We start from the raw sequence: 18,825 nt of genomic DNA on the forward strand, positions 1-18,825 counted from the left end.
GAGCCAGCACTGGCCGTACTGCACCCCAGAAAGAATCAGCAGTCTCATGGGCTAACTACACACTTGTCTATTGATTAACTGTCCGCATAACCAGCAAGAAATGTTCATTAGTTACGGTGACTAGAGTAAGCATACTAGTTTAAAAAGAGTTAAGTATATTTTGAGCACAATCTCAGCACCTTTTGGTTTTGCACATCAATCTCAGAGAATCCTTAGTGATAACCTGCTCTAAAAAGTGAGTACATTATTGGGAAAGAATGAAGGTAAAAAAGAACATTTAGAAAAATAATTCTTCCCCCACCCTCATCCCCAAAAAGCACAGACTACAAATGTGAGAAAGAGCACAATATGGAAACTGTGTGCCTTTCAATCTGGCTCAGACTGCATATCAAAACCACTTCAATTAAGGTCAATTCTGCATTTAGTTTATGAAAGATAAATTGCCTTCAAAACAATTTTTAATGAATAAAGAATTTTTTTCCAAAGCATTTACAATTGTCCTGATAATTTCTGTTAATGAGCAGTTTGATAACCCAGAGAAAAGGCACATCATCTCTATCACTAAACTTAAAGAGTGAGTCTAAATTATAAAACAGTGCAGGAATGTTTTCAACAAGGAAAACAGGTGCTGATCAGAAGCAGTATTTTGTTTCTAGGCCTTGAGAAAATTCAATGTGATTCTCGGTTACATCAGACTAAGACTTGTACGGCAATGGCTTTCTCTCTGCTCTTCCCTCTTCAGATTCCCATCCCATCTCCTCTCCTGCTTTTCCTGATCCCAGGATATTATTGCTAGCCACCTTCTTGTTGAGGGCCACAATCACAGTCACAGAAGTAACTGCACAAAGTATGCAACGGGCTTGTGAAGAGCTTTGGAACATGTGGGAAGGACAAAGTTGCTCTTCATTCTTAAAAATTACAAAGCCAATGCACACGCTGGATTGGACAGACCTAAATCCACCTTCTTGCATGCTCTGAAAACCAATTTCAAATTGAATCCAATTCACAATCCCCACAAGAGAGAAATACAAGATCCAAGTTGACAAGAAAAGGCATTGCACCCCCATCTTGAGCTCAATCCTAGCCTAAAGGTCTCCAAATGCAGGTTTGTTGACTCGTTGAGAGCTCATTCTCATTACTGCTCCAACTTTGATGTTCTAACATTGGAGCCCAAGCAGAGAGTAGGACAGGTGGAACCACAGATCCTGTGTCAAATTGTCTAGTTGGGCTAAAAATCATTTGCTATAACTGACACTAAAGGAATATTTGAACTATGCAGCAATGTAATCTGCTGAACACAGCAACAATATTCCCCACAGGAGGGAGCAGCCAAATTCAAACTATTCTTACTGCAAACAGCAGGTGGAATTACAATTCCTGATAAACGTAGCAACGGCATCAAACAGACAACCGCACACTGACGTTATTGATTACTAATAAGCTGCTAGTAAGGTCTCGCACTCAGTGCCATGCATTGAGAATCCACTGAATTCTACAGTGCAGAAGGAGGCCATTCAACTCTCCAAAAGAGCATCTTACCCAGATCTACTCACCATCCCAAACATGGGCTTGTCCTTTGAAGTTATTCCACAGAATAGCTGCCAATTTCTTCCCCATAACCCCACAAATACAGCATGGCTAATCCCCCTAACCTAACATCTTTGGACACTAAGGGGCAATTTACCATGGCCAATCCACCTAACTTGCACATCTTTGGAATGTGGAAGGAAACCAGAGCACCTGGAGGTAACTCACACAGACACAGGTAGCATGTGCAAACTCCACACGGCCACCCAAGGCCAGTATCAAATCTGGGTCCCTGGCACTGTAAGGCAGCACTGCTAACCACTGTGCCGTCCCAACTATCACACACTGTTCAGCTAATAATCTCAAAAAGAAAAATAAATTCCAACATCCGGATAATATCAAACATTGGCTGCATCTAACAGGCAAAGGGTACTCCACCAGACTATACCCAAACAGCAGGGATGGCCCTCATAACAATGTCCACTTAAATGCATCGCAAGTGCTATAAAACATCCACCTAAAGCATTTCACAAGGGCCCAGATCAGTCATAGGCAGGAACAGAGAAGAGGTTAAGAGGGCAATCATGCATGTCAAAGAGTTAGATTGAGGAGGTGACTAAAGGTGGAGTGGTTAGCTGCAGGTCGTGGGGCATATAGACTGAAGATTGTGCTCTCATGTGTGGCAGGTAGCTCTGTGAGGAGATGAGACAGAGTATGGGTGAGTTGGAGTTAATTTAGGGAATATCACGTTAGTCCAGAGGTCACAGTCACAAACTAGAATGGTTTGCTCCCACTATGAACCAAAAAGAAATTAGGTGGAAGAAAGTGAAATTAATTTTTAAAACTGATTGATGTGCCACCTCCTATGCCACTTGTGGATTGCACAGCTTGGAAATTGTCCATATTTTGCCAATAAGCCAGCAGGTATTCTGCAGAATAACTTCAAATGACAAGCCCACATTTGGAATGGCAGATAGATTGAAAGTCCAGTTACCAGTGTAACCTGTGCCAAATGGCTGAGAACTAGGAACCACTGGGTCGATTGGAGATTTGGAGACTGAGATGACTTCAGTTTGTCGTCCTTTAGACAGGTGCCACAGAAATACATTTTAAAAATCACCTTTGAAATCAACTCTGATCAACCAGAGGTTCCTTTTTCAGGGGCTAGTCAAAAACTGAGGTCAACCTATCCCAGTGCACTAACACCTGGATATTAATTGCATATAGGGCTTCCCCAAATTTCCCCAGCTGCAATACGATCATTGTCCTTCCTACAGGTCAGAGGAAGAGCACAGTCCATGCACAAACAAACACATCCAATAAAATAATACAATGTTAACATTTTTAACAATTAGGCTGAGACAGCATATTTAATAACATATGGACTTGTGCCATATACCACTTGTGTTCACCAACTTTGATGCTTTCTGCAGATCCCATTTGAAATGCCAACTTTCCACAGCTCCTGACCAACCCAAAAACTGACGGCCACTCCACTGCCACAATATTCTACCCTACATTTCTGGTTAGCTTCTTCCCACCCCAGAAAATGCACTGACACTGACATAGCCTTGGGCATGTTTTGGAAGACACTGGTCTACAGATGAAAGGTTACAGAAGCATTACCTCTGTTTCTCAGTTCACAGATACTGCTCTAACCTGCTGAATTTTTCCAGTACTTTTTTGCTCTTATTTCAAATTTCCCACATTTATAACAATTTGTTTTTGTATAAAGTTTCTGGTGGCTTGTTTAGTGCATTGGCTAACACGTTCAATTTTACTTAATGTTTCCTATATGTTAAACAAGAGACAACCTTCAAGGTAGCACAGTAAATACAGGTTAGAGAAAATTAATCTCAACTGGCCAAATTTAAATTTTCAAAATAAGGTATAAACAAATGTAAAACACTTCTTTTCTCACAAGATCACTTCACTGCATTTAGTGATGTATATGTTACTTCAATCATTTCAAATGTGTAATATACACTGCTTCTCAGTAATGTAATTTTACATGGTTAGTGTTGGGTTATTATTTGTGGCTTTTGCTGCAGCAACCACAAATGTTCTAGCACTGTGTCTCTGTGACCAAATTGAAGGAAGTGTGTGAAAAGTCTATTTTTATGCATGTTTACCACAGCAGCCAATGTGACTTTTAAACACATGCATACAGCTTAATGGTATGTTAACTATATTGTTAAGCTTTACAGGTAAAGAACATTGTTTAATTAAGTGCCCAGAGCACTTGTAAAGAGAGACTGCTGGAATACAGGGATACTAGGTATAGGAAATAGGATATGTGAGACTGCATTCTGTAACTCAATCTATCATCAAGTATTAGTGTTTGATTTCATACTTCATGTTCTTACGTTATTAATCTTAGGATATATATCATTTAAAGGCTTGATTTCCTTGCACGTTTACATTAGAATTTAATAGATGGGCAGCCAGAGAATCAATCTCACGTGTAAAGCCCTGGTTAGGATTTGGCTTGCTCGTGTACTTGTTATCCACATGTCTGCTGTTTCTAATGAACAACGTTTACGGCTGGATGAACCTTCTCTTGCCAGGCCTCAGTTCAATACTGCTTCTGATCAAGCTACCTGTTCCACAGTTCCTGTACACAATGGGTCCGAGGAGTGGACATGAATTTCAGGTGGAGAAGCAGCAGTGAGAGAATCGGTGCAGTGCAATGTAAATGTTTGTGAGGGAGCGTGCATAGGTGGGTAAGCGAGGAGAGGTGCCCATGTACCTCTGAATACGGGACCAGGTTCAAAATCAAAGACAATGTCATTGGGATAAGATTGCAACAAAGGGCTGGGAGTCCGGGAGCGGTACTTCCTGAGGCACCTGACCGGCTGCGTCAAGGGGGCTGCGGGAAGAGAAAAGAAAAGGAGTAAAGGAGCAGGAATGAAAATCCCTGCAATAGGGTTCTTATTGGATAGAGAAAAAAATTTAAAAGGGCAAAAGAAGTCTTGTGTACTATAGTAGGGTTTCTGCTGGGGGATCTTCCCTGTTTTGTATTGTGCATGTCCATCAACACTTTTTTCTAACCAGAAGAGACAGAAGTTTTTATATCTGCACAGTGTTCTCAAATGTACCCATGACAGCCAAGATAAACTGCCTTGGAAACATACAAGTGGGCAGATATCAGAGCCTTTTCAGAAAGGCTGCTACAGCTAGACTCTACCTAATGTATTGGAGCTGTGTCAGATGGAGAAGGTCATACGTTATTTTAGATCAAAATTTGCATTGCCAGAAAGGAATCATGTACTTAAATGGAGCTAATGCTCAGTTTTAAATTCTTTCCTATTATGCTTTAAAAAAATAGGTGAAAGTCTTTGTGGTTGCTATTTGTGATTTTGCTAATTCCATTGGGGTTCAGCAGCAGGACCAAGCAAGAATGAGCCAGATTTTAATCACAGCTCTGATAATCACCTTTAAACTAACTCAAATTCCCTCTACTTTAACTCACCCAGAACAGAAGTAACACAGGTTCTGAGATAAATTAATATTGTAGTTACAAATTCCTAATGAATACTTTTGCAGTGTCTCAACTGATAAAGGCAGTGTAACTGAACCAACACAGGCCACAAGAAATGCAATCTATTATTAACCCATGCCCAACGCACTAGGAAACCTGCAGTAGGTGAGGAACAGCTCACTGGCTTCCCATTCTCTCCAGGATAAACATCTGGTTCTAGTTTCGCGGGCAGGAGGAGTGGGAGGTTATTAATGAAAATGAGGAAGTGACAGTGAGAATATCTAGCTGCCCATCAAAGTTAATCTCTGAATTCCTTTCCTTCATCAGCAGATACTCAGCTTTTGAAATAGTTCCTAAAATTTCACTGAACTATAACTATAGGTAATTGCTCCTTTAAAATAATGCGAAGTCTGGACTGTGACAAATTAACCCGGGGTGGAGGTTGGATGGTGGAGTGGGGGAGTTAAAGGCAACTGTGGAATCAAGAGTGTTGCATTAAAAATATAGGCCGCGCCGTGATTATTTTTTAGTGAACTAGGTGAGCTTTTACAACAATCAGTTTTAGTTTCATGGGCATCTTTACTGAGACTAACTGGATATTACATATTTGTTACATGAACTGTATTACAGATTTACAACTGAATTCCACCAGCTGCTGTCATTCCCAGAGTATTATCCTGGGCCTCTGGAATCCTAGTCCAGTGACATTACCGCTATGGCACCATCTCCAGCCCTATATTTTGAATAAATTAGAGACAGCATTGGCTCCTCACTTGCGCACACACACTAGCACTGGCTGCAGGTTTGACTGCCCAGTTCCAGACTATAAAACAGAGCATGACAGTCTTTTATATCTGGATCAAATCAAGATAGAATACACAGAGAGCCCACAGGTTTATCAAACAAGTTACTGAACCACACTGACCCAGTGATCGTCTCTTGCCTATGCTGAGCTAACTCATTGCAACCAGCTGGGGCTCTGCAATTGGCCTTAGTTACCCAGTGATAGGGACGGTGTCATTTTGCGTTAAAGAGGCAGCTAAGATTCCTTCTCCTCGTCACTAGTTAAGGATAGCTGCTGGAATGTGAATAGGCAAGAAAACAATGAGGCAGGTTTGGACTCATGTCTGCACCCTGTGTGGTCCAACCCATAATTAGTCTCTCAAATGGAGAACACTTGGGGTGAATTAAGAGGTCACGTCATTCTGTTGCAAAGGGTCAGTACCTTGCCAACAAGCCAAGAGGGGAATGTAAACGCAACAAAGAAAATCTATAAATGGCAGAGAGACACCAGAGGTACAAACATGTTGAATTTTAAAGAAGGAAGGTATCAGGGCATTACCACATCAGGCAGTGACATTTTGAAGGTCTTGCTCTTTGCATGGTCCGAAAGGGGTTTCATTGTATGACTATTTCAGTACTCCTCCAATAAATTGACTGACATTGACTCTAGCATTCAATTGAAATTTACACTCCATTAATAAGAGACCACACTGGCAGTATGCAATGGGAGAACCAAGTTCAACTATAAGCAGAGTCTCCTCTGCCTGTTGGATGAAATATATTCCCTGTGGGCACCAACCCATAGTACATTCTGCCATAATATGGTTCTACCAGGAGCAAATTGGCATCACCACTCACGGCACACATAGGAAATGGAAAAGTGCCACCTTAGCACAATGAAGGAAGGTCCTTTGACAAATGTTGGTGGAAAGGGGGCTTTAGTCTGCATTCAACTTTTCACAACAGTGTTGCATAATCCCAGCACAAACCCTTCACCTCAAGGAGTACAAAATGCACATGAAAAATAATTTGAGGTGGATAAAAAATAATGAACATACTAAGCCATGAAAATCTTGACATTTCCTTAAAATCTCCACGCAAGAAACCCACAACTCTCAGGGGAACAAAGTGTGACAGAACACGTTCTTACCTCCGTCGGTGCGCTGTAGACCCTGATCTCGGATCAGACCCTAAGAGGTAAGGAGCAAAGATTAGTTGTATACATTCATATTTTTGGGGACTCCTGGGTGAAGTTAGGTTACTAAGGAGGATGAGTTTCTGTTATAAAGCCGCAAGAAAGGTGGTCTGAAGGTTGGAAAGAACCATGGTTTCCATTCCTGCCATCCACCTGCATGCCCTGCCCCATGAGAGCCAAGAGCCTCAATGGTTGGTACTACAGTTGAGAACTAGGGAGAAGATATGAGAAAAAACTAACCATGGTTCCCACTAGTGAACGTTACACATTCATCCCTGTTGCAAAGGACACGGTTCTGGGCAGATTAGCACCTCAGCTGATGCCCCATGCTGGAATGGCCTCCCTACCCTTAATAGCTAGGATTACATAACATAAGAACGCAACTGACATCTGTGGCACCATCGTCCAAGAAGACAACATCTTCAGGTATGGTAGCTAAAGTCAAAAAAAATGAACAAAATGGTGGGGGGTATTACCATATAATCACATTTGTGTGATGTTAGTTTGAGTGGTAATATTAGGCAGTACACCAGGGAAAACTTTCCTGATGTTCTTCAATTAGGGGCCATGGGATGTTTCACCTGAGAACATCTTGTCTAAAAGATGGCACCTCCAACACTGCAGCATTCCCTGGCTATAGCAATGAAATGTTAGCTTAGGCTGAAGCTTCTGGAGGTTGAACTCAACCTCAGACTCAGAAGACAGAGCGTTATCACTGAGTTCTGGTCAACACCATAAAGCGATTGCCCTGAGGTCACTGCTCCTCCCCCTACCCTTTTACAACCATAGTTAGCATTGGGGTGGTGTGAGGATACTTACATCAATATTGACTTGCTCGATTGTGTTGAGGTGTACATTTGGTGCAGAGGACGATCGGTCTCGCTGCCCAAACTGATTGCGTTGGTCTTCCTCCCCAGGTCTGAAAGGCTGTGGGATTGGAATCGACTTTGTTGGGGAGGCAGTTGGGTGGGATAGGGACCTGAGAATACAAAATACTATTATATTCTTGCTCTCAACAGCAGCGTGCTCTCTCTCCTGCTTTGCTGTACTGTCCTGACTCAGACTGAGGTCTGGGTCCATTTGCATCAGTGGCTCAATCTGATAGCTTAACCTATCTGCTATTCTGATAGTGAGTATCATGAGGTTATTTGACCGAGAGAAGTGATTATGACAAATAGTACCGAACTCTAGCTGGTTTCTCTTTTGCCAAACTGGGGTTGATGAGATACAGTTCAGCATCTACTGGCTCAAAGCAGAAACTGATCCTCCTTGATCAGTGTGGTATAGCAACACCATGATATAACGTTCAGACTGGCATTTCCACCCTCTCTGGGAAAGCAATTACGTAGCAAATCACACTCTACTAAATGTCAGCATCGTTGGCATTTCTCGCTAGGAGGTCACATGTCTATACATTACATCTGTCCATTATGCATTCCACAGAATCGCAGAATGGTTACTGAAGGGGAACTTTTGACAACAGTAATTCAGCTAGTTCACTCCAGTGTCCCTTATCCCCAAAGCTCTGGAATTCTTTCCTATCAGCTACTCATCCAATCTCCTTTTGAAATCCAAGATTGAATCTATCTTCACCACACTCTCAGACAGTGCATTCTAGATCCTAATCATTCACTGTCTGAAAGGTTTTTCATGCTACTTTTACCAATCACTTTTATTTAGTGTCCTCTGATTCTCAATGAATGCCAACAATTTGTATCTACCCAGACCAGACTGAGGCCACCTCTATCAAATTTCCTCCCAACATATCCTTCTCTAAAGGAGAACAACCCTGCTTCAACAATCTATTCATCAACTGAATCTCTCATCCCTAGAGTTATGCATGCCAATCTTTTCTGCACCACCTCTAGTTTTCACTTCCTTCCTATCGTTTAATGCCCATTTGGACACCATTAAGGTATTTTATAAAGGTTCAACATAACCTCCTTACATTTGTACTCTGTATCTCAATGTATAAAGCCCAGCATTGCAATTACCTTTTCAACCATTTTCTCAGTCTGTTGTGCCACTTTCAATGATTTGAGCAGGGCCCTCTGCTCCTAAAGCCCCTTTCAAATTGTATTCTTTAATTTGTATTGTCCATCCTCACTCTTCCTTCAAAATATATCACTTCACACATCTCTGTATTAAGTTTCCTCAGCTTGATGTCCACGCCATTCCACCAATCTACCTATGTCCTCTTGAAGACTTTTGCTATTTTCCTCACAGTTTACAATACTTCCAAGTTTTGAATCAAATGCAAATTTTGAAATTGTGTCCTGTACACTCGAGCCTAAATCATAAACATAGATCAAGAAAAACAGTGGTCTGAGTTTTGACTCCTGGTGAACTGTCCAAAATAAATTTCCTGTCAATCAGGCAACTTTGCATCAACTCTCTTTTATTCCTTGGACTTCAACCTGGGAACAGATGCTCTAATGTCTGCATCACCAGACCAAATTAACGGGAGAGTTGTGATAAATTATACCATTTGTTAGTCTGACACAATTATGACTGTATGTGAAATGCGACTCAGACTGGTATGCATTCCTTGAAATAGTAGATCTATTTTTTGGACTCTGGACTGGTTCCTACAATTTGGAGTGTAGCTAATGTAAGCCTGCTATTCAAATGGGGAGGTAGAGAGAAAACAGGGAACTATAGACCAGTGGGCCTAATGTCAGTACTAGCGAAGTTGCCAGATTCCGTTATCAAGGATTTCATAACTCAGCATTTGCAAGGCAGTGAAATAATTAGACAAAGTCAGAATGGATTTTCAAAAGGGAAATCACGGTTGACGAATCTATTGGAATTCTTTAAAGAGAACCAGTGGATGTGGCTTATTTAGCCTTTCAAAAGGCTTTCGACAAAGTCACACATAACAAGTCACTCACATTGGGATTGCAGATAATATCTTGAGATGGATAGAAAGCTGGCTAACAGATAGGAAGCAAAGATGGGTCTTTTTCTGATTGGCAGTCAGTGACTAGTGGCATTCCGCAGGAATCTGTGGTAGAACCCCAACTGTTCACATAATATATTAATGATTTGGAAGAGAGAACTGAATGTATTATCTCCAAATTTGCAAATGATACAAAGTTTGGTGGGAAGGTAAGCTATGAGAAAGATGCAGAGATGCTTCAGAATGATTTAGACAGGCTGAGTGTGTGGGCACATGCATGGCAGATGCAGCATAATGTAGATAAATGTGAGGTTATCCGCTTTTGTAGCAATAATAGGAAGTCAGATTATTACTTGAATCCAGGGAATAGATGCAGTAAACCAAAACTACCGACTTTGGCAGGAGACTTGAGGTTGATGCAGAATGGGAGGACGAGGGACAGATGCAAGGGGCAGGCTTGAGGAGTTGGGGTTGGGCGCGAGGGGCAGGGACAGCAATGATAACATCTTTAAGCTCAGTCACTGCTTCCTGCGCCAATAATGCAAATGGTGGTCAAACATTGATGGCAAATGTCCTTGTGAATCATCAAACCGTTCACCACTCTCGAGCTCACAACTGATGGAACAATTGTGGCATTGACAAAATAAACTTAAAAGCCACAATGATTGAGAAATAAAGTGCACCATGTGAGGAGAGGGAGATTCCTGCAAAGGACTTACCCTGTGGAATCAGAGGGTGGGACTGAAGGATACATCCCCGAGCCAGGTGGAGTTGTTCCGGATGATACGTCATCTTGTGTAATGGGATGGTTCTCATATATTCGGGAAAGGATTAACAAACTGGAGGAAGATAAACAAAGGAAAAGCCCGGAAAAACAAAGGGATGGGAAAAAAGTTAGAAAATCTCAGCAATACTGCAGCAATTGATTTTTTGCTAGCTTGACAAAATCAACACACACAACTGCACAAGTGGCTAAAAAATACAGAAAACATGTATTTATATCAGGACATCTAAAAGTGGTCAAGAGCCAATGAAACACTTCTGAAATTTAGTCACTATTCAGTTATAGAGGAACATGACAGGCAATTTAAGCTCCCACAAACAAACAATGAGATATAAAACCAGATAATTTGTTTTGTGAAGTTAGCTAAGAGAACAATATTGTTGAGGATGTGAAGGACAGCTCCCTATTCTTTTTCAAATTGCACCACAGGACATTTTCTGCCTGATAGGATCAATAGGGCCTTGACTTAGCAACTCATCCACCAAATGACACTTACTCGTGGTGCCTGCCTGGATTATTCGTTCAAGACTTTGGAAGTGGGGCTTAAAACCACAACCTTCTGACTCACAAACAAAATTCCACAGAGCCACAATTGGATATCTACGCTTGGTCAAAACAAGGAAATTCCTGCCAGACTTCAGTAATGTGTAGTGATACATCTGAGTTTTACTGAAGTCCGTGTGGAGAAATACAAGTAAAAGGTCATGTGCTTGCAAATCTGGATTGTCTTTGTAGTGAGTTGCATATGATTAGGAGCAAGCACTGATCATTTACGCCTCAGTTATAATTGGGAACAATGTGATGTGACAATATAGGACCATCAAACGTGAAATACGCAGTGCATGAATTGTACTTCCTTCCCCCCAAGAGTCTTTTCCAGACTCTATTGCAGAGTTATCTGCAATAACAACTTTCAGTTGTAAATCTACTTTAACATAGTCAAATGTCTTGCTAAGTAAGCTTAGTGACAAACAGCACCACAGAAAGCAACTGCATTATTTTTAAAGAATGCTTAAAGAATAAGCATACAATTTTAAATTAATAAAGTTGTTCTATGTTCCTCAAATAAAGCTGCACTGCCCATCCCAAGCTGCTCTGGGATGTCAATGAGCTTCACTGGGAGCATAACATGATTACAAGTAATAGGTGAAGGCCCAGACAAGATGTGATGGCAGGTTCCCTTCTCTGAACCATTTGGGTTTCCACAACAATCCTTCTCCTGGCCACAAATGACTAAAACTCCCAGTGGGAGTTTTGAACTCACATGCAAGAATGTGAGAAATAGGAACAGGAGGCAGCCATTCAGCCTCTCACAACTGCTCTGTCATTCAATAAGATCATCTATCACACCAATGCCAATATCCACTGATTCACATTAACTGAAACGCCCATTAATCATTCATTCAAATATACTCAATGACTGATCAGCCAAAGCTCTCTAGGGTAGAGAATTCCTATAGTTCACAATCCTTAGAGTGAAAACATTTCTCATCTCTCTCCTAAATGGCCAACCTTTTATTCGGAGATGTATCCCTAGTTCTCGACTAATGCCATGGGATTCAGCCTCCCATCATTTATCCTATCAAGACCCTTGGGAAAATGATTTTACTCTCCAAAGGTTATCTCTCCTTCAAAACTGTAGGAAAAATAGTCTATGCAATCCCTCCTCATAGGGCAATCTCCTCATCCCAGGAATCAGATGGGCCTTCATCGCACTAAGATAAATATGAATTCCTGGGGTGAGGAAATCAAAACTTCACACAGTACTCCAAGGGTGATCTCACCAAAATCATATACAATTTTTAAAGTTTTAAATTTATTCTTTCATGAGATGTGGACATTGCTGACAAGGCCAGCATTTGTTGCCCACTCCTAATTGCCCTTGAGCTTGCTTGGCTATTTCTTAGAGTCTTAGATTCAGAGGGCAATTAAGAGTCAACTATAGGTCAAACCAGGTAAGGAATGCAGATCTCCTTTCCAGGAATCAGATGGGCTTTTGCAACAATTAATAATAGTTGTCATCATCACCATTATGGAGACAAACTTAATACACCAGATTATTTTAATTTAAATTCCACTAGCTGCTGTGGTGGAATTTGAAGCCCTGACCTCCAGGTAATGAACTTGGTCCTCTGGATTACTAATCCAATGATGCTACCAACTCCCCTAATCGTAGTATGATTTATTTACTCTGAATCACATTAGAATAAAAGGGTAACAAGCTAGCTTTCCCAATTGCTTGCTGTGCCTTCATGTTAACGTTCTGTGATTCATGTGCAGATAACTCCAACAAATAAAATTTTCCAGTCTCTCACCATTTAGAAGATATTCTGCTTTTTTATTTTTCCTACTATCATGTAGGTTCCCCATATCCTCTATATGGCTTACTTTCCCATCTGACTTTGTACTGTCAACAAACTTGGGTACCTTACACTCACCTCACTTAAGTCATCCTTTATACAAGTTAGGGATGAGAGTTACCAGCTATCTTCCGGATTTCATAAGCCGATCAGACAAAAGCTGTGGAAAGGTACTGGTCGTTTGCAGTGACCTATACCTGAGGCTGCTCAATTAGAAGACTTCATCCAAAGTCAATTTTAAAATTGCCCCAGACTGGTGTCACTCATCATCCAAAGACATTCTTTCCTCAGCCCCTCTTTTGTTGTGTGGTTGTACTTACTCTAACTGGTCAATGTTAACACACATGAGGGGCACCTCCGTGCTGCAGCGTTGGTGGAATTTGTACCCACACGTCTGACAACGGAAACCCTGGAACAGCAGTTTACGGCAAAAATCGCAGAAAGCCAGCGTGAAAAAAGTCTTTCGAACCTGGATGGGGAATAAACAAAATTATAGACTGACAGGAGGAATGCCCCAGATACAATAAATTCAATAAAGCTTTCAAAGGAGTCAGTATTGAGGTCAGTTTCATATAGGATGCACTGAATTGGTGCCTCAGTTAATTAAATGCTAATTTTTCTGCACACAGTGACAGAGTGCAGAGACAGGTTGAAAGGTGACACAAGGCTACCCAGAACTGTCATCTCTGTTTATTTGGCTATTTCAATTTTAGCAAGGACACTGAATCAGACACCTATGTCTGATGACTATGTTACATTGAGATTTCAGCAGATGCTAATTTTTAAAAGAAAATTCTTTAATGGAATGTCAGCCTCACTGGTTAGTCGAGCATTTGCTGCCCAACACAAACTGCCCTTGAGACAGTGGTGTGAGCTGCCTTCTTGAACTACAGCAGTTCATGCAGTATAGGTACACCCATTCGGGTGGGAGTTTCAGGATTTTGCGCTACCGGCAAGTGAACAAACAATATACTTCCAAGTCAGGATGGTGTGTGGGTTGGAGCAGAACGTGCAGGTGGTGGTGTTCCCATGTACTTGCTGCCTTTATCCTTCTAGGTGGTAGAGGTCACATTTTGGAAGGTGCTGTCAAAGGAGCCTTGCAAGTTATTGCAGTGCATCTAGTAGATAATACACACTGCTGCCATTGTGTGCCAGTGGTGAAGGAGTGAGTGTTTTGGATGGGGTGCAAATAAACTGGACTGCTTTGTCCTGGATGTTGTTGAACTTCTTGATTGTTGTTGGAACTGCACTCTTCTAGCAAGGGGAGCGTATTTCATCACACTCCTTGCCTATATGAGTGCAGCCCCAACAACACTCAAAAAGCTTGACACCAAGACAAAGCAGCCCGCTTGATTGCAACCCCTTCCACAAACATTAAATCCCTCCACCACTGACAAACAGTGGCAGCCGTGTGTACCATCTACAAGATGCACTGCAGGAAGTTACCAAGGTTCCTTGGACGGCACTTTTCAAACCCCTCAACCACTACCATTTAGAAGGACAAGAGCAGCAGAACACCACTACCTAGAGGTTCCCCTCCAAGTCACTCACCAACTTGACCTGGAAATATATTGCTGTTTCTTCACTGTCATTGGTCAAAATCCTGCAATTCCCTCCCTAACAGCACTGTGGATGGACCCTATATCTCAGGGATTGCAGCGGTTCAAGAAGATAACTCATCGCCAAGTTCTCAAGGGCAATTAGGGATGGACAATAAATGCTGGCCTAGCCAACAATGTCCACATCCAGTAAAATAAATTTTCAAAAAGATTGAGATAGAAAGCCGGAAACTATAGGCTAGTCAATGTAACATCTGTTATTGGGGAAGTGCTTAGTGTGGGGAAGATACTGAGAGAATGCTTCCCCTCATGTGGCAACCTATAACTAGGGGACAGTGTTTCAAGCAAGGGTTTTAAGACAGAGATAAGGAGGAATTTCTTCTCTCACAGGTCACTAATTTTTAGAATTCACTTCCCCAGAAAGCAGTGGAAGCTGGGCTATTGAATATATTCAAGGCTGAGTTAGATAGATTTTTGATTGCCAAGGGAGTGAAGGATTATGTGGGGCAGGCAAGAAAATGGAGTTAAAGCCACAACCAGCTCAGCCGTGATTTTATTGAATGATGGAGCAGATTCGGGACACCAAATGGCCTAGCCCTGCTCCTATTTCTTATGTTCTCACGTAAGTGATGGTATCACATTATGATGCTGGCTGTTGTGCAGCTGTTCCTACGCTGCATTAGTAGCATTGTGACTAATAGGTTAGGTGACAACGCTGATGGGGTCAGTATTTATCAGCCCAAGGTTTGAGAAGCATAGCAATGAAACACTTGCATCATCAACATGGGCTTCATGGAGAGGCAGGCCCACTCTCCAGACATAGGCTAAGCCCTTCCAGCACTGTGAAACATCAATAATCACAACAGTGCTGCTTGAAGGAACCAAATACAAACAGAAGGAAACAAACAAGAGGAAGGGCATGAGATACACTGAAATTCCAAAGACAATAAGAAATAAAGGTGCTGTGGAGGTTAGGTGAAAGAGAAAAAAGAATCATTTTTAAAATAAAACTTAAAGAAAGAAAACTCATGGGGAAGTGAAGAAACCAGATTGATGTTGCTGTTTGTTCAGTGATATATTGCCCAGAGAAACATAGAATTATAGAATGGTTACAGCACAAGGGGCAACTTTTCAGCTCATCTTTCTCATACCTTCCTCTGCAAGGGAAACTTGGTTAGCCCATTTTCCCCACAATTGCTTCCTCTTCATATAATTATCGGATTTCCCTTTTGAAAGTGACAATCAAATCTGCTGTCACACACCAGTAAAAAGTCTGACAACACCAGGTTTTAGTCCAACCTATTTATTTGATAATAGACTCACAAGCTTTCGGGGTTAGCCCCTTCGTCAGGTGAATGGAGAGTTCTGAGGCCAGAACTCTCCATTCACCTGACGAAGGGGTTAACCCCGAAAGCTTGTGAGTCTATTATTAAATAAATAGGTTGGACTAAAACCTGGTGTTGTCAGACTTTTTACTGTGTTTACGCCAGTCCAACGCCGGCATACCCACATCATCACACACTCAGGCAGGGAGTTCCAGATCCTAATTATTCACCATATAAAAACTTACTTTTGTATGGAAATGTTGCCTCCTTTGCCAATCGCCTATATCAGTACCGTCTGGTATTTGACTCACATATCAAGGGAACAATTTCTCCCTCGCTACTTTGTTCAGACCTTTCATAATGTTGAGTGCCTCTTTGAAATCTCCTGTCACCCTTTTCTTTTCAAAGGAAGATAACCTCAACTTCCCCAATGTAGCCACACAACTGAATCCCTCATCCCTAGAATCAAACTCTCCTAAACCCTCTTAAAGACCAGTCAGGGAAGTCTAATGGACTGCCAAGGTGTTAGCTCATCTCAGCTTTAGCAGCATTAAGGGTTTGGCCTCAGACCACCCAAGGTAGGAAGTTAGGAGAGCCAAACACAATCAAAAGATCACTAAGCACTGACCCATGTTGGAGGTATGTGGGGAAAGTATGCTGGGCTTTCATACTCAGCTGACTCCTCTGTCTGTGATAGCTCATACAACCACCTGATTGTGATAATGGGGGAGGTGGCAGGCTATGAGGTTAGCGGAATAATGAAAGTTTGTGCTTTCAAAGTGTGGAAAGTTGAGGTTCTCCAATAAGGCACTGTAATCATTTATTAAAAATTCTCCAAGGCTGTCAATGGTGACTCTATATTCCTACAATCCATAATTACAATCCACACACAAGCTCTTTTAAATGCCTTTAAAGAACCAAATCCTTTAATTATACAGCACCATTGCACAGTGTTGTCCTGAAGTTTAATAAACTTCCTGGAACTAGTGGGGTAGAACAGCAATTACACACACCAGCATGAACTATATGGAGAGGAAGACCAGAAGCAAGCTCTCAACAGCAGAGTATTCTGGGCATTGATGGTTTTGCCCTTGTTACATCTGACTAAGGGAACCTATTTGCTCCTTTTACTGCTAGCTTGGATGAGCTTGCTTGCAAAGGATCATTTTGCCATTGTCATTCCGTTTCTGCTGGCTAACATGGAGGAGACTAACACCTTGTCTCCAATTGTGCCAGGTGAATACATTTTCCTGCAAGTGGAAATGGTTTGTAACTTGAGACCCCATATTCTTAATTCTGAAGCTAGATTAGTGGCAGACAGAGGAGTCAGGGAGACTAGCACCCTGCATCCATCTTTACAACACAGAATCAGTATCTGCCTTTTAGGATGGAGGTCGAGAGGGTCAGGCAATCAGAGGATTCAGCAACAGTACTGAAATGGCAGTACTCCCATTATTGGTGGGCCTCCAGAAGGTGTTTAACAAGGTGTCACATAAAAGACTGATCCAGGTGAGATTGCAGAGGATTGGGGTAGAGTACTAGATTGGTTTGAGCATTGGGTGGGATATACTGGCTTGCGAAATATAACTAATGGGGTGCCGTAAGGATCAGTTCTTGGATCTCCACTGTTTACAATCTACATAAACGATCTGCAAGTAGGGACAGAGTGTAACATAGCAAAATTTTTGGATGATACTAAAATAGGTAGGAAAGTGAAGAGGATATAAAGATTTTACAGACATTATAGATAGGCTGGGAGAATGGGCCAAAATTTGGCAGGTGGCATTTAATGTGGATAAGTATGAGGTTATCCATTTTGGCAGAAAAAATAGAAAGGCAAATTAATACACAAATGGAAAGCAAATTCAAAATGTATCCAGGCAGAGGGATACAATGTTCATGAACTGCAAAAAGTGGGTGGCTGCAGTATGCAATTAAAAAAGGCAAATGGATATTGACAGTTATGGCAAAAGGACAGGAGTATTAGAGATGTGTTGTTGCAATCATATTGGGTGTTGGTGAGACCACACCTGAAGTATTGTGTTCAGTTTTGGTCTCCTTATTTGAGGAAGGATGTGGGGACATTGGAGGCAGTTCAGAGAAGGTTTGCCAAATTGATTCCAGGAACAAAGACATTGACAAATGAGTAAAGATTAAACAGTTTGGGCTTATACTCGCTGGAATTTAGAAGGATAAGGAGAGATCTGATTGAGATACATAAAATACTAAAAGAAATTCATAAAATAAATGTAGACCAAATGTTTCTGCTTATGGGAAAATCGAGAACAAGTGATCACAGATATAGGTTGACAGATGGTAAATCTGAAACCAAGATGAGGAGAAACTACTTCTCAGAGAGGTAGTGAATTTGTGGAACTCTTTGCCCCATAATGTGGTGGAGTCTGAATCGTTGAATGATTTCAAGAAGGAGATAGACATATTTCTAATAAAAAGGAATTAAGGAATATGGGGAGGTGGAATCGAGACCGGGAGAGATCAGCCATGATCTGATTGAATGGCGGAGCAGGCTTGAAGGACTGAATTTGCCCCCTTTCTGCTCCTAATTCCTATGTTCCTAAGACGACTGGAAGTGCCCCGTCTGACATCAGGCAAGCTCAAGGATACCATGTCACAGACACTAGGTGCAGACTGTGTAGATCAAAGTGGAATGATCCCTTTAAACCTGTCAATCTCCTACCATTTATACAACGCAAGTTAGTGGCCAATGCTGCCAAATACTCACAAAGTTGTGCGTGGTTAGTGGAACATGTTCCAGCACCTCTACCTGTAGCTCTTCCCCCGTTAACCAGGACATGTCCGTGTCCCAGCCAATGGGTTTCTTCTCCCTGAAAGAACACAAAACTCAGTTGGTGCCGATCCAAACTGGACAGGAGGAAAAGAACATTCAACTA

The 18,825-nt window shown here is 41.6% G+C and overlaps 1 protein-coding gene across 4 annotated transcripts in view; it reads right to left on the reverse strand.

Annotated features, from left to right (window-relative positions):
• braf (B-Raf proto-oncogene, serine/threonine kinase) overlaps positions 1-18,825 on the reverse strand; it is a 130,504-nt gene that overhangs the window by 48,974 nt on the left and 62,705 nt on the right. For 2 of the 4 annotated variants that reach the window (XM_080190605.1, XM_080190606.1), the window contains exons 5-10: positions 18,657-18,759; positions 13,350-13,498; positions 10,605-10,724; positions 7,806-7,965; positions 6,942-6,981; positions 4,277-4,396 (exon numbers count right to left, since the gene is read on the reverse strand). In XM_080190605.1, the coding sequence (XP_080046731.1) occupies positions 4,277-4,396; positions 6,942-6,981; positions 7,806-7,965; positions 10,605-10,724; positions 13,350-13,498; positions 18,657-18,759 (692 nt within the window). The remainder of the gene's footprint in view (positions 1-4,276; positions 4,397-6,941; positions 6,982-7,805; positions 7,966-10,604; positions 10,725-13,349; positions 13,499-18,656; positions 18,760-18,825) is intronic. The other 2 variants (XM_080190608.1, XM_080190609.1) reach the window with 1 other exon arrangement.

This window comes from Carcharhinus amblyrhynchos, chromosome 6, assembly GCF_965287045.1.
Source record: "Carcharhinus amblyrhynchos chromosome 6, sCarAmb.v2.hapA, whole genome shotgun sequence".
Classification (NCBI taxonomy): Eukaryota; Metazoa; Chordata; class Chondrichthyes; order Carcharhiniformes; family Carcharhinidae; genus Carcharhinus; species Carcharhinus amblyrhynchos.